The sequence below is a fragment of the Alosa pseudoharengus genome, unplaced genomic scaffold, assembly GCF_046254945.1.
Source record: "Alosa pseudoharengus isolate Yale_2024_CS ecotype anadromous, Long Island Sound unplaced genomic scaffold, YU_APseudo_1.1 YU_APseudo_1.1_scf_10, whole genome shotgun sequence".
In the NCBI taxonomy this organism is placed as follows: Eukaryota; Metazoa; Chordata; class Actinopteri; order Clupeiformes; family Clupeidae; genus Alosa; species Alosa pseudoharengus.
Window position 1 is genome coordinate 14,016,123 of NW_027468565.1, and position 15,731 is coordinate 14,031,853.

The following is a 15,731-nucleotide window of genomic DNA, read 5'->3' on the forward strand; positions in this document are numbered from 1 at the left end:
CTTGATATCCTCTGAGACAAAGGAGATAAATAAAGAACAGATGATTTGAAGAAAGAGTGAACCAGAGGGCGTCTGGGGGGGGGGGGGGGGCGGGGCATAGAGAAAGAGCACCATTATAACACAGAACATCTTCAGTAAAACATCACTTTGCCAAAAACGGGTCTCAGTGGACCCAGCGCCCATGTTCTCCTCTAGTCCACATGGGGCTCTCCATGTCTGAGTGGGTGAAAGTGGGCCTTTCAGTGTTCCTCTCCTGCTCAGGGGGGAAGGGGGGGTTCTTTGTTTTGTAAGCAGCGGGGATGAGCGCGGGGCCCTGGTGCTCGGGGTTGCCCCTCCGCCTGTCACACGATGCCGTTCTCCTGCCGCGGCTTGTGCGTGACTGTGCTCTGGGGCGTGTGCAGGGAGGGGGCCAGTGTGCAGAGGAAGCCGGCCAGCAGGGTGAGGCCCAGTCCCCCCCAGGCACTGAACATGGACCAGCCGTAGCCGTGGCTGATGTCCTCAGGCAGCCCGTACACGTAGCGAGGGTAGCGTGAGAGCTGGAAGTTAATGCCGGCCACACATGTGCACAGGGAGATGATGCAGCAGGTTCCTGTGTGAAACACAGAGGCTCACATTACACTTTAGCATTTTAATACACAACACTGACACCTCCTATCTAAGAATGATCACCCTGGCTTTTTGCTTTTCATGATATTCTGCAAGGTGAAAAAAAAATGATTGAAAGCTAAGATTATTTTATGAATATTGTACTCCTATGCACAATTCAGTCTTTTAAATCTTGTGTAAAAGCCATTTTTATTTGGCGGTCAGTCACTCTACTGAAAGAATTGAACAATGTGCGGTGAATTCAGTCCCACTTACAGCAAGAAATAAAAAAGCACCCTTTGGGCCTCATCCCTCTCTTCATCACAAACTTATTACATTTCACTTACACTCACAGCATCACAAGCACCATGTACAGCACTGGGACTTGCTTGTGGTGCTGGTTCAATTCCAATACCACACTGCCCTCTACTGGTGTGCTACCTACATTGCATGACATTCTACCTGAGCTCCACTTACCTCCCATTAAGAACAACAGGCCAGCTACATACTGCATCAGCTCATTTTGGTTGCAGCAACCCAGGAGTCCTACCATCCAGCCAAACAGAATGATCGAGACAGCCATTCCTATGAAGCCAGCAGTCATTCTCTGCAAGTCTGGAAATAGTTGACAAAGTCATCATTTTTGACCATGTAAAAGGTTTTACTCAACCGTTATGTTGACCTGTAGAAGTAGGTGATGCAAAATGAGTTTTCCTGGTTGTGTGTATGAGAACTTACGCAGAGCATGCCACTCATCTTGGCGTATTGTCTTGGTGATATTGATGGGCAGGTCACGAGGAATAGTTGCTGAGGAGTAGTAGTACTTCACTGGAGTGCAGCGCTGAAGTAAACCTAAAAAAACAGAATGTGTGATGTCTTGGTCTGTCTCTAAATCCATCAACTAAGTGCACATTAAGAATGAAAAGAGTCCAGGTCAAGGATGCACCTTCATGGTCTATGTCCTACCACCACACCTATGTAGAGCAGATCAGGATTTATGGCCATATCATCTATGAACACTGCAAGAACCATTTAGAGCCAGACAGCATAAGACCATGGGTACAACCCTAGTGTACCATACACGGTCAGTTTTGTCCCGGGCTCCCAGTTCTGTTCTGGCCATTTAAATCACCAATAAAGTATCTTGCAGTGGAGTAGGGTGACTCCACTGCAAGATACTTTGCTGACAATTTCCCCAATATAGGGACATCTTTAAGTGTAGTTCTGACTTTTAAGCAAGCTTGAACTTTTGAAATGTTTCCTTTCTCAGCAGGCCACAGAAGTTCTAAATCACAGATTGCCATATACAGTATATTTGTCAGGAATATTCTGAATTATTGCTTTAGCATAATCTGCAGCCTCTATTGCGTCTTGTTGATTGGCATGTGTTTGTAAAGTCATTTGACCATGTCAATTATGTAACAATAAATTGAATATACAATAAATTTGAACACCTGCAAGGCTACTCACTGGACAAGCGTGTTCTATATCTACTTGTTCCCACACAAAACAGTTCAAACAGTAAGTGTCACTGTGAGCTGAATGTAGCTACTGTATCATCCCGTAATAATTAACTAAGTAGCTTTGCATTAATTACATACAACTAGTTTTGGACAAAAATAATCGTCATTTGAACCCCTATTTGATTGGTGAAACTTGATAAAGTGGTAGGCACACCTGTGGTAGGCACACCTGTGTCTGAAAACCATTACCTAAAATATTATATCATTTTATCAATACAAATGTAAACACATAAAACATACACATTATTTCAAATCAAAGCAGGGAGTAATTCTGTATTACGCCATATAGCCTACTCTGGGTAAAGAAATCCTTGTCATATTACACACTGGCAGGATATTCTTTTCAAGATTTGGTCTTATAAAATGATGTTTAGTTGTTTGTTTCTAACCCCAAAGGCCATATTGTGCTATTCTGCTTCTGTAGTGTAGACACAGCAAATAATAACTAATTTATGGGTAAACATTGAGAAAATGTTTAATTGTTAGGCTTTGCAGACCAAAGGGCAATGTACTGCAGATATGTGCAGAAGTAAGTGTGTTATGGGGGGGCAGTTTTGGCCTGACCAAAGGTGGTTTCATTTGATACTTTATTACGCAGGAGGAAAGCTGCACAAATAGCCGTTTCTGAGGTCCATGCGACTGCCCCAAAGCCACACAACCATAAAAGTGAGAATTGTATTTCTCGGGTGTAATGGGGGTGTCAAAAGGATAACCATAAGTACTCATATAACATAACACAACAATGGACCTCAATCAACATGCATTAACATTTGGCCTGGGCATTGGGCCTAAATGTCCATTGGGCCTTGGTGTAGGCTGGCCCCTGGCTACTCTGGAAATACCAGGGAGCTTGAGCAGAAGCTGCATTAACGTATAGATCTGAGCAAACTGGGTTTAATTCAGGGTTGACATCCCCTGATTCATCAGCCTCGGGGTGAGATGTTTATGTGAGTAAATGCCCTATTTTTGTCTTTCCAACCACAAAAACAGTTGCCAATCGAACGTTTGGTTCCTAAGCCTTTCAAAAATCAGGACCTTGGATAGCGTCCAACGGGGCGTTAGCCATATGAACTCCAATTGTTAGTTCATTGACCCTCACACTAGCTATCCAAAAGACACACAAACACAACTGAAATAAAAACATAAAAACAAATCATAGAAGCTAATCCACAACTGGCTACATCACATATGCTACCGTAGTAGCATAAACACGATGGCGCATGGGGTAACTGGAGCGTAACGGTATTGTTTAAATAATCTCTTGACGTGATTTGCAATGGACCCAGGATTAGAGACAAATGACAAATCCTACCTTTGAATATCAATTCCTCATTTTCTACATCGAAACCTGCCCGGTGACACTTTCTCCACAATCCGGTTACAGTCGAGTTAAAACGCCGACTGCAGCGGGATTCTATGCCCGCAGCTGGAGCTATAGATTCCCGTCTAACCCGCAAAAGAGCCCCATCAGTGGTCTTCGTCCTTTCAACAACATTTCCATTTGGATGCATCCGTAAAGGAAGGTTTTGATTTGAAATATAAATATATCCAGGGTCAATCCTTTTACTGGCGTATTTTTTGCATCTTTCTCTGTGCCGCCTCGCATCAGTCTCATACCAGTAGTCCGTGCTTATGGCCATTGTCAACAGTCCCAGAGCACAGAAGGCCAAGAACAGTCCGGCAGCTGTTAATATCCTCATGGTGGCCATGTTCAGAGTCCGCTTGAGAGCCCGGGTTTATCTGAGACGTGTGTGCCGCGGCAGCAATTTTATCCCGGGACAGAAATTACGGTTTGCCAAGCATCCCCCAATTCACTGCCGAAAAAGGCATCGATTAGGTCGAACGAAAGACCCATAGGCCTATCATTTGAGACATTTTAGCCCTGCATGGTAAAGCTGTTTTTGTTGTATTAAGATGAGACAGACATTTTTTTTCTCACCACCTGAGCTGCTTCCGATATAGACTCGCATCTGATGCTAGCCAATGCTGCGAGGGGACAGCTGATGAAACCTCTTCGGATTCGTCCGGACAGCGAGTTGCGAACATCTGATTACATGTATCCAAGTTAACATGCAAAATAATTCGAACGCCTTCATGGATCTAGGTTGGAACAGTTGGAACAGCAACACAAACTTCATTCAGTTTAACAATTCAAGATTAAAATAAAAAACAAATATTTATATATATATATGCCTATGCTGTACACTAATGATATTAATAATGGAATTACCATGAAAGACCACTCGTTTTTGCTAGACTATGCTGTACATTAACCCAGTTTAGCCAAGTTGTCGCCATTGTTGCCAAACAGGGATGTAGTGGAGAGTAAACCCAAGTAAACGCAGTTTATCCACCTCTGAAATTTCAGAAATAGAGTTTATCCACCTCTTTTTTGAGTTTCTAAAACTGATAGTTCTGGTCCTTGATTGTGATTGGCAGAGCTTATCCACCTCTAAAACGAGTTTATTGACCAATTGCAACTTTTAACATTCAAAAATCACACTGTATTATCCACATTCACAATATGTAGGAACCATTTAATACCACTGATATCGTTATAAACATTGGACAATAGCCTTCACGATCATCAAACATGTTCTGACACAGTCCACCTCACAGAATTCATAGTTTACCCAGCTCTTATTTTACCACTACATCCCTGTTGCCAAACTAGGCATAATTTCTATAGTTTTAACTAATCGCAGCCAGCCTTTTGGTTGGGCTATTAGTAGGGGGGGCCTATGTGTCTAATTTGGGAGCTTGTGGGATTCGCATGTTCATTTTTGGAGAGTATTATATCTTTGTTCTAGGGGTTCTTAAGAGTAAAAAAAAACATGTCTCCGTTTTTTTTGAAGGTTTTGAAGGACCCAAATCAAAGGTCAAATTCAGAAAAGGTCAAATTTGGTGTTTTGTCCATAAACCTCACATTGTTGGTATTATAGCATAGGCTAGGGTTTGGTGCCAAAAAACAAAGATATTCTACAAGGTAGTGTGCAAAAGTGGACCACATAAACAATACAACATTATAAAAAAATGTTAGGCTGATGATTGATCTCTTTAACAAGAAATTGTGCCTAAAATTCTCGAAATTGTCCGCTTAAAAAAATAATACTTCAATATCAATACTATCAATTCATGCCTTATTACTGTGCTTGAGTGTAGGCCTAGCCTGCTCTGCCAGTTCTTGTCTACACCCCTTCATAGCACAAAGTGCAGAGATCTCTGTTAAATCATGTTTAATAGACTTTTACATAGCTTGTAGTCTGTAAGGCCTTCCGTAGCCTATGTAAGTGTGAAGAAAAGAAAGGGTAAAAGGATCAGATAGACAAACAGACAGGTGAGTTTATGTGTGTGTGTGTGTGTGTAAGAGAGAGAAAGAGAGACACTAGCAGGGGCAGTTGACTGTTGATAGCTGGCAGTTATAGAATTTAGAATATTGAATAACCTGAAGCACATAGTGCTCTGTTCTTCATGGTTGGTGATATTAGTGACCTTTTAGCCTTCTACATTTGAGCAAGCACATTTAAGTATAAGTATATAAGTATAAGTATATATACTCTTTTGATCCCGTGAGGGAAATTTGGTCTCTGCATTTATCCCAATCCATGAATTAGTGAAACACACACAGCACACAGTGTACACACAGTGAGGTGAAGCACACACTAATCCCGGCGCAGTGAGCTGCCTGCATCAACAGCGGCGCTCAGGGAGCAGTGAGGGGTTAGGTGCCTTGCTCAAGGGCACTTCAGCCGTGCCTACTGGTCGGGGTTTGAACCGGCAACCCTCCGGTTACAGGTCCGAAGTGCTAACCAGTAGGCCACGGCTGCACCAATAAAAAAAAAATTCATAGTTCATGGTGGCACAGTCTAGTTAGGTTATATTCCGAGGTGTGTCTTTATTCTGTTAGTCAGGTGATGGCACACATATTTTAAAAGAAACAGATTTTGGGCTATGTATCCAGTGGCAGATATGTGTGGACTGGTGAATGACCCATCACTAGAGACCTAATAGACACCATCTCCATACTCTCTCATGGACAAAAACAAGAAATTTGGCATATTATGATCACAGATCAGCCAACGATTACAACGTTACAGTGCAGTTATTTTACAACAGAACAAAGCAGTTTGGCACAGGAACTGCTACAAATCCACCTGTAACAGTGAGCATCTGCAGTATGCTAAGATTCGCTACTAGAAATCATGTGAAGCAGGCAGGAATCAGTGTCTTCAGAAAAGACGTGGTAGACCATCTTCTGAACCTGCAGCAACACCTGCAACTGCATCAAGTCCATCTAGAGGGACTTTGTAAACTTGTTCAGCAGCAGCTGCTGCCAGCATAGATAAGTGCTTCTTCTGTCAGAAGCAGACAAAAGAGCGTCTTCATGAGGTGTCCTCTTTCAATGCAGGCAACCAACCAAGATATATAAGTAATATTTTGAAGTCAATGACTTTTAACAGGTAGCCAGTGTAAATATGTTAGGATGGGGGAAATATGTTCATATTTTTTTTTTGTGTGTGAGCAGCTGTATTTTGTATAAGCTTTTTAGACAGGTATTATTACAGCCAGCGTAATAGCATTGCAATAGTCTATCCTTGAGGTGACAAAAGCATGGATTAATTTCTCGGCATCTGGTAAGGATAAGGACTTCCTTATCTTTGAAATGTTCCTTAAATGGTAAAATGACGTTTTGGTGATCTGTTTTATGTGATTATTTAGTGCTAGGTCCTGGTCAATTATAATTCCTAAGTCATCCATGTCTTTATATCTCTTATACATGTGTCAAGTTTGGCTAATGGGGTTAATTCATCAGGCTTTATGGAGAGGTATGGACCCTTTCAAGAGAGTTCCATTATCAGCATCATAGTTGGCCCCACAAGACTTCCTTTTTAACATTCCATATGTTATCTTAATGCAGAGGAAGTAGATTGGGGCCCAAATAGAACATTCAAGCATTGTTTTTGTTTTTATTGTTGAAAGGGTCTATAGTTGTGTATTCTGCTAAACAACAGGGGCCCCAGTACTGAGCCTTGAGGCACTCCATATTTTACCATAATCTGGGTAGATGATTTATTATGGACCTGTACAAATTGTTGACGGTTAGGAAGGTATGATCTAAACCAAGCGAGTGCTGAGTCTTTGATGCCTATCAAATTTTCAAGCCTAAGTAGTATGTCGTAGTATGTCATGGTCTATGGTGTCAAAGGCAGCGCTGAGGTCCAGGAGAACCAGTATTGATACAAGGCTAGGTTTTTTGAGGGAGGGCTTAAGGGACACCAGGCAAACCTGATGATTTTTCTCTACAAAACTCCCCCTCGCTCGGTCTGAAGCTCTTTTCCTTTTCTTTGCGTCTTCCGTCAAGGGTTTTCGCTGCTTCTTCGCCGGCTCTGCCATTATACACACGTTTGCAACAATCTCTAGCGTTTCGTTAGCCTGCCTCTGTGCTGTAAACTGATCCTGCTTCGGTCGGCGGGTGATACACCGAACTTGCAAGTGGGATATTCTTCCTACAGGCAGTAGGGGCGGGCGAGAGAGCCTTCATTCGCCCCGTAATGAGTCATTTAACCATATACCGACTTACGAAGATGATTAATTAACACGAAAACGTTGCCTGGTGTCCCTTTAATAACAGATGTCTTAAATGACTGCGGTACATGCCCTGATAGCATTGAATTATTTATAATCTAGAGCAAAACATTATCCAGGAAGGGGAGAGCAGTCTTTAGAAGGTGAGTAGGAATAGGGTCTAGTAGACTAGTTGTAGATTTTGATGAGAAAATTGTGGAGGTGAGATCTAATATGTTGTGTATATGTTAATTAATTAAATGTTGTTCGAGGTCTCATCTGTGATTCTGTTATGTTTTTGCTATCTTTCATGTGTATTTGGTGAAACTGATTGGTTATTGATCTTATCTCCAATTGTTTGACATACAATCATAATACTGACATACAATCATACTGTTTAAAATAACTGTTTTGTGAACTTTATTCAACATAGCCAGTGATTTAGGCGAAATTTATGGTGTTAATTACAGTGAAATATACAATTAAAAAAAAAAGACAATCCAACCACTCTCCAAAAATTAACATTTCAAACCCACAGAAACCACATAGGCCCCCTGACTATAATAATAAATAATAATAATACATTTTATTTGTTACATAGCGCCTTTCAAAGCACACGCAGCGAAGCGGCGGTCATATAGGTTTAGTCAGATTTTTTTTTTTTTTTCTTTTTTTTTTTTTCTTTTTCGCATGCCCAAATTTCCATCAATGATTCCCGGGACACTGAAAGACCGGGGTACACGAAACTTGGTGGGCATGTAACCCCACATGGATAGCATGGAACCATCGTTTTGATCTGTAGCCCCCCCGCTGGACTGGACCCCCCGAAAGGAGGGTAGGGCAGACACAGTTTTCTGTGAATATCTCGAGAACCGTAGGGTTTAGGAGGACCATTTTTTTTGTATGTTGATCTCAAGGAGCCATGTCAACGCATTCCATAACCACTTATTTCATGTATAGCGCCACCTAGTTAAACACAAAAAAGTAAAAATGAGGTGTTGTAATTGAAGGTATCTGTGACCTAACATAGTCAAAACTGCACGAAATTGGAAGTGTAGGATCATTATGACACCCTCTGTATGCACGCCAAGTTTTGTGGAATTCCGTTCATGGGGGGCCACACAATAAATTAATTTATGTTACTATACACCAACTGGCCTGTAGGTGGCCGGAGACAGTTTTCTGTGAATATCTCGAGAACCGTAGGGCCTAGGAGGTCCACCTTTTTTATGTAAGTTGGTCTTAAGGGGGCACGTCAACCCATCCCATTACCACTTATTTCATGTATAGCGCCACCTAGTTAAAAATTAAAAAGCAAAAAATTAGGTGTTTTCACCACAATATCTCTGGCTGACAAGGTCAAAACTGCACAAAATGAAAAGTGTAGGATCATTATGACACCCTCCGAATGCATGCCAAGTTTTGTGTACTTTCGTTCATGGGGGGCCTTACAATAAAATAATTTATGTGTACATTTAGTGACGTACACCAACAAGGATTCCCGGGACACTGAAAGACCGGGGTACACAAAACTTGGTGGGCATGTACCCCCACATGGATAGCATGGAACCATCGTTTTTCGTTTTGATCTGTAGCCCCCCGCTGGACTGGACCCCCCGAAAGGAGGGTAGGGCAGACACAGTTTTCTGTGAATATCTTGAGAACTGTAGGGCCTAGGATGACCATTTTTTTTATATTTTATATTATATTTTATATTATATTTGCCTCCAGGGGTCATGTTAACCCATTTCATGTGCACACATGTGCACAAACACACACACACAAATACATACACAGTAATCAAACGTATGACACATCCTCACACAGTAGACATATGTACGCTTGCATGCACAGGCACATACGCAGGCACACACACAAGCACGCACACACACACACACACACACACACACACACACACACACACTCACACACACACACACCCACACACATAACATAAACATAACACAAACAATCAAGAATTTCTCAGAATTATGAACAGGCAAGATGGAGGTGGGGTTGTATAAAATGAATTTTACATGTGAAATCTATGAACTAATCATGTTTTGGTACTTGTTGTCTAGCGAATACCAGTGAGAATTGAGTGTGGATAATGCAATTTAGTGAGACAGTTAGAATCATATAGGCCTCATATAGCGTGATTTCTTTTTGTGGAAAAAATGTGCTGGACTGGGCGGCGGTTATATTTTGTACCGCCCTGCGGTACATCTAGTTTATCACATAATAGTACAAAACATTTTGTAAATTATTAGACCAAGAGAATGTAGAGACACTGAAATGCATCAGTATAATGTTTTTCATGTAACCTTCATTCTATAAAGTCGAGTCTTGCGCTTGACATAAACCTGCATTCTGAAGAAAACCTGCTCAGGGCACAGAAGGCAATGGCTGGCCATTCAGATTAGAAGTGACACTACTTACAATAATGTGAATAAATGAACTAGAAAAAACTATGTACTCTGAGACTACCACCATTTTCTGTCCTTGGTGTGACCGTCAGTACTGAAACTGTGGCTACTTCCTCATGGGTGATGTTATAGTGCTTTGTTAAAGTGATCAAAAAACGGAACAAGCCACTCTCCATACTTCACTTTTGGCTAACTCCCTATCACTGACAGCAATGGTGGATGTCTGAGTTGTTTGCATGATGATTAAATCTCCACAGTGTTGAATAACCTCTGGATTCTTTTGCAAATATAGTTGGAATTTATTACTATTAGACAAAGCATGTTCACATGTCATCATCTGTGATAACTTTCACCTCTGATCACATCTTGGATAGTTGCCTCTAATGTGTACATTCACGGTCTCTTTCTATTAGAAAACATTCAAACACATTTACTTATATTCCTATTTGAGTAAGTAAAATTAACTCCCGCAAACCACTTCATCTGACTCAACATTGTTTGACATCACATGACCTACGCATGCATCAAAATGACAGAAGCAGTACTGCATCACCCTTTAAAAACAGTGTTGAGGAACTTGTGATTAGAACAGAGTACAGTTTTCACTTTCATCATTGTTCTCGTTAAATTCAACAAGGATTACAGCAGGAACCTAAGATACAACAAACTAAGACTAAGACGTTATTTAGTGCTCTGTCTGGAAAAACTAAAGATTAAAAATAAAGAAATTAATAGATTAATACGATTTTGAAGTCTGCTAGTAGTGAAGGACCGAATGGAGAGCTATGTTATCACTTCTGTAAGTTTTAATATTTGTGTATCGTTACAATTTAAAATGTGTATTTTCATTTAATGTTTGTTGTAAATATGAACACATTACGTGGTATTTTATAAATCATTAACTGGATGGTTTTCATCATGAGTTTGATACTGTATATCATGCTGATAGCCCCTGAACACTGTGAAATAACGAGAGGTGGACGAAGTACACAATTCCTTTACTTAAGTATAGATACACTGTGTGAAATATTATTCCATTACAAATGAAAGTTGCTATGTCAGATTTTTACTTAAGTTGAAGTACGGAAGTACTTGCTTTAAAAAAACTTAAGTATTCAGAAGTACAAGTATTTTTCCTTTTTAATGTACTGTAATGTAATATTTATTTGGTCATTAATACGGTATACATCCTTTGGTCGATCATAGGACTTGAACAGATCTTTAGTTCCTTACATCCAACAAAAACATTTGACCTATTTTCATAACTTTGCAATTGTTCATCAAATGGATGCAATAATTAACACCAGACCACTTCTAAAATCTCAATTGCTAACAGATTCGTCTGGGTTCTCCCAGGCTAAATGGAGGATGTTCTGATGAATAACCTGCTGTCAGCATCATTAACACAGCCAAGTTCAAATTGAACTATTGAAAAAATTAACTTCAAGATGGTTTATCACATTATTGCATTTAAAGAATCTCTTCAAATGTGTTTAAAATGAACAAGTACTCATATTTCAATTGGAGTCAAAAGAACAGTATTGTACTGGAGTAAAAGTAAGAAGTTTCCAAAAATATTAATACTCAAATAAAGTACAGATACTCAAAAATCATAATGAAATTCATAATGAAAATGTATGCTTGTTGACTAAATGTATGACTGTTCATATATTATTGCTATTGATGTTCCTATTAAAGCCTTCAGAAGACTTGCTTCACTATGACCGTGATCAGTGTCAGCCAGTGTACGATTTCTATTCCCACATCAGCTCTGAAGTAAATGGCCATGGGGGTAAGTGCACAAGGTTGATGTGAAAGTTACAAATGCTGAGTGATCTCAGTACTGGTTAATAATGTGAGTGTACGCTATTAAGCACAGCAAAGATTGGAACTGGATTGGATTGGAATGTAGGATAATAGGATTACAAATGTCATCACAACATCAAACGTCAGTACACTTTCTAACTTTCTTACTAACTGTCTCTCTCTAGTACAGAATGGGTGGGAATGCCATCCTGTCCATTTGCAGTACATTGACAGTGGATTGCCTCATGGATATTTAACTGAGCTTCACCCTACCGCATATCATTATGGTGATGTGGAATCTCTGCATCACCCCTTAGATGCAACATTTGCTGGACCTTCCACTGACATTCCTCCACAGGTTAGATCTCATCAACCCCCACAAGACATTCCCCTGTCAGTCTACTTGCCTGGTATTAATGTGAATCTGAAATCTAGAAAGGCCTGTTGCAGAGTTGGAGCTTGTATGTGTACTTATACAGTCTCTGGAGGCTGCGTGTTGCAGAACACAGAATGTTCTAGAATGGCAATACTATGGTATATGAACAAATGTTGGTGCAAGCTTGTTTTCCATACATCTACAGTCAACATAACTGAACCACCTGTAGACAAATCATTTTTTTATTTTACACATAATGGCTAGTCATTTATGCCTACATCTACATGCCTACTCCTGAGAGCAGTTCACATTTAAGAAAATAGATTTCTTTTTAACATGGCTATAAGCCTCATGGAGCCTCCATTACGTAGACTCGTGGTATTTATATGCTGTTACTTCCTCTTTCTGTTTTGGATCTGAGTGTTCTCAAGAAAAACATTGAACTAGACTGACATTTGTGAAAATAATTCCCCCTGATTCAATTCCATTGTTGTCCTGAACTGTTTATCAAGGAACTTATGACATTTGTTTCCCTAGTGTTTTTAAAAATGCTGACTTTTTAAGTTGAAGCATTGAACAGTTAGATGTTAAACAAATAGGAGTTTATATTTTCTAGGTCTATCTCTGCCTGAGTTCAGGAAATGGAAATTGAAATTGAGGAGATGACATCAGATACTATGTGAAGGTTTGGATTATGTTAGGGTATAGTGTAGTGAATAGTGTTTAGTGTGGAATAGACTACTTTCACTGACCTTATACGATCAATACAGTCTTGTTCACAGACAGACATGTGCTTCACAGGCACTAACCTTATACGATCAATACAGTCAGTGCTTCTTGTGAGCGTCTTGTTCACAGACAGACATGTGCTTCACAGGCACTGACCTTATACGATCAATACAGTCAGTGCTTCATGTGAGCGTCTTGGTCACAGACAGACATGTGCTTCACAGGGCCTGTATTACCAGCAGCAGCAGCAGCATTCCCCTGCTGCCCGGTGCAGCACAGACGAGGAGGACCCAGGAGGCCGGAGCCCCCCATTAGAGGTGTCTGAGGGGGAGGAGGCACACTCAGAGCACCACGCCCACTGCCTGGGCACCGTATCCAGTAAGTACTCTAGAGCTGTAAAATCATGACAAAATCAATAACATACTGATCTAAAGCTGAATATACTTGTGGGTTTTTTATTCACAATCATGTTTTTAGGGAACAACAAGAAACTGCGACTGTACCAATTTTTGCTGGACCTACTGAGGACTGGGGATATGAAGGATAGCATCTGGTGGGTTGACAGAGAAAGGGGGATGTTCCAGTTCTCCTCCAAACACAAGGAAGCTCTAGCCAGCCGCTGGGGTACTCAGAAGGGCAATCGGAAAAAGATGACCTACCAAAAAATGGCCAGAGCCTTGAGAAATTATGGAAAAACAGGAGAAATTCAAAAGGTCAAACGAAAATTGACGTATCAATTCAGTGGAGAGGTACTGCAAAGACTACTACCCTCTAATAGAAGGCAGTATAACTAGACTGATGAACACTGGACCACAATCACTGTTATACTATTGATACTGAGGAATTTCTCCACATCTAATACAACTTAATGGCATGAATTGGCAGGAAAGTCATGTATAATCTTATTGTCATTTCAATATCCTACTCCCACAGTGGTATAAAATAAAACTACAGGTCATGATTACATATATCTTAGTGGTATACCATCATTCAGATCAGCTTTATAAATTAAATGTTCTTTTACTGTTAAAACTTGTGCCACTGTTCATTAAAAATATGTGAATACTTCATTGACATGTTTCTGAATGCAATTTTGTTATAGACTGTCCTTATCAATGTAACATTAAGTCATAAGGCTATTCAAAACATTAATGCAATGCGTTATGAGATACAATGAAGTGACAATGAGGATTGTTGCAATTCAACTAAAGGGCCCTTCACATTGTAGGCGAAAGTGGCAGAGCTGCGCTATGAAATTCATTATTGTCAATGGCTTGTGCACGCAAGAACTGGCCTGCCGCTGAGCTAAGCGTAGCCGCTCTTGCGCGTGTTGCGGTCAAAGTAGAGCCATGTTGAACTTTGACCGCTGCCGGCTGTAAATCATAGGTCTTTTGCACTGAGCCCGGCGGCAAGCACAACAAAAATCTTTGGAACATTACCTCAACCAAGAGCAACCTAGTGGTGAGGGCAGTGCATGCCGTGTATAATGTGAAGCCCCCTTAACTCAATCAAAACATTATGGAGCAGAATTCCCCTGGTATTACTGGTATCTATATCTATATAAAGAAAACACTGCTTAGGGGAACATATCAGCTTGTGGCTTTTCCACATTTCAGGGGAAAGAGTGTAAGCATTTCAGTCAGTTTCTTCACACAGTCAAATTTAATGTGGCATTACATTTAATTTAGCTGTGCTGTGATTTCTGTTGTCGACTATGCAAACTGGTGAGGCTTATAAACTTTTCTTGGGGCCTATAGGCTAGTCCTTGAACAACACTAAAAAAATAATTATTGAAATTGAAACTGCCATTGGAAACATGCAGTTAGGCCTACTCTATGATTGAATAAATAGACATAGCCTACATATTTAAGTCTGAAGGTGAATTCACAATACACGTGGCATGCACTTCGCTCGCCGCTATTGCTCTTGGTTGAGGTATTGTCCCAAAGATTTTTTTTTGTGCTTGCCGCCGGGCTCAGCGCAAAATAGCCTAGGCCTACCTGATTTACAGTGACCACAGGCTAGTTCTTGCGCACGCGTAATGAATTTCATAGCGCAGCGGCAGCCAAAGAATATAGAAGTATAGTTGGGTCATCTATAGCAGTTCCGTGACCGTGGAGAGCGAAGGTTTGTTTCTCACTAGATTTGTCATCTATAAAGGTTAAAGAAAAAAATTAGCCGGGGTGCCCCTCACAAAAATGTGGGGAAATTTTGTGAGAGCCCTATATCCAAAATGGCTGCCGTCAGCCAAGTGTCAGTTCTAGTCCAGTAGTAGGTGCTAGAATTAGCTAGTTGTAAGTAGTACTACGAGAGGAGATATTCTCTGAAGAGCTGGGTCTTCAGGAGTTTTTTAAAGATGGAGAGGGATGTCCCTGCTCTAGTAGGAACTGGTAGTGCGTTCCACCAACAAGGAACAACAAATGAAAAAGGTTTGGATTGACCTGAGCGTACCGGTGGCAGAGCTAGACGTCATAAGTCTGAGGAGCTCAGCGGTCAGGAGGTAGCATATGCCTATATGAGGGCATTCAAGTAGGTGGAAGCAGAACCGGAGACTACTTTGTAGGCAAGCGTTAGAGATAAATTTGATGTGGGCGGCCATAGGTAGCCAGTGTAGCTGGATGAGCAGCGGGGTAACATGTGCCCTTTTGGGTTGTTTGTAGACCAGACGCGCCACCGCATTCTGGATCATCTGAAGGGGTTTCACTGTGCAGGCTGGGAGAC

The 15,731-nt window shown here is 40.8% G+C and overlaps 2 protein-coding genes across 2 annotated transcripts; one reads left to right on the top strand and one right to left on the bottom strand.

Moving 5' to 3' along the window:
* Positions 1–200: 200 nt before the first annotated feature.
* On the bottom strand, positions 201–3,817 carry tmem276a (transmembrane protein 276a). Its single transcript, XM_076264569.1, has 4 exons — positions 3,421–3,817; positions 1,324–1,437; positions 1,063–1,200; positions 201–589 (listed from the first exon to the last, which is right to left on the bottom strand). The coding sequence occupies exons 1-4, from the start codon at positions 3,815–3,817 to the stop codon at positions 342–344; spliced, it is 897 nt and encodes a 298-aa protein (XP_076120684.1). The 3' UTR covers positions 201–341.
* A 6,867-nt stretch (positions 3,818–10,684) lies between these two features.
* Positions 10,685–14,080, top strand: spi1a (Spi-1 proto-oncogene a). The gene is made up of 5 exons (XM_076264570.1): positions 10,685–10,898; positions 11,798–11,891; positions 12,091–12,263; positions 13,235–13,388; positions 13,488–14,080. Exons 1-5 carry the CDS (start codon positions 10,875–10,877, stop codon positions 13,802–13,804), a joined length of 762 nt encoding a protein of 253 aa, XP_076120685.1. The 5' UTR covers positions 10,685–10,874; the 3' UTR covers positions 13,805–14,080.
* Positions 14,081–15,731: the final 1,651 nt, after the last annotated feature.

Bases quoted from the DNA above. Each gene is read 5' to 3' on its own strand.
- spi1a (XM_076264570.1), top strand. From the start codon at position 10,875: ATGGAGAGCTATGTTATCACTTCT. The intron at 11,892-12,090 runs GTAAGTGCACAA...GTCTCTCTCTAG, and splicing joins TGAAGTAAATGGCCATGGGG to TACAGAATGGGTGGGAATGC. The intron at 12,264-13,234 runs GTTAGATCTCAT...TGTGCTTCACAG, and splicing joins CCACTGACATTCCTCCACAG to GGCCTGTATTACCAGCAGCA.
- tmem276a (XM_076264569.1), bottom strand. From the start codon at position 3,817: ATGGCCACCATGAGGATATTAACAGCTGCCGGACTGTTCTTGGCCTTC. The intron at 1,438-3,420 runs GTAGGATTTGTC...CTGTTTTTTTAG, and splicing joins TGAGGAATTGATATTCAAAG to GTTTACTTCAGCGCTGCACT. The intron at 1,201-1,323 runs GTAAGTTCTCAT...AACTATTTCCAG, and splicing joins AGATGAGTGGCATGCTCTGC to ACTTGCAGAGAATGACTGCT.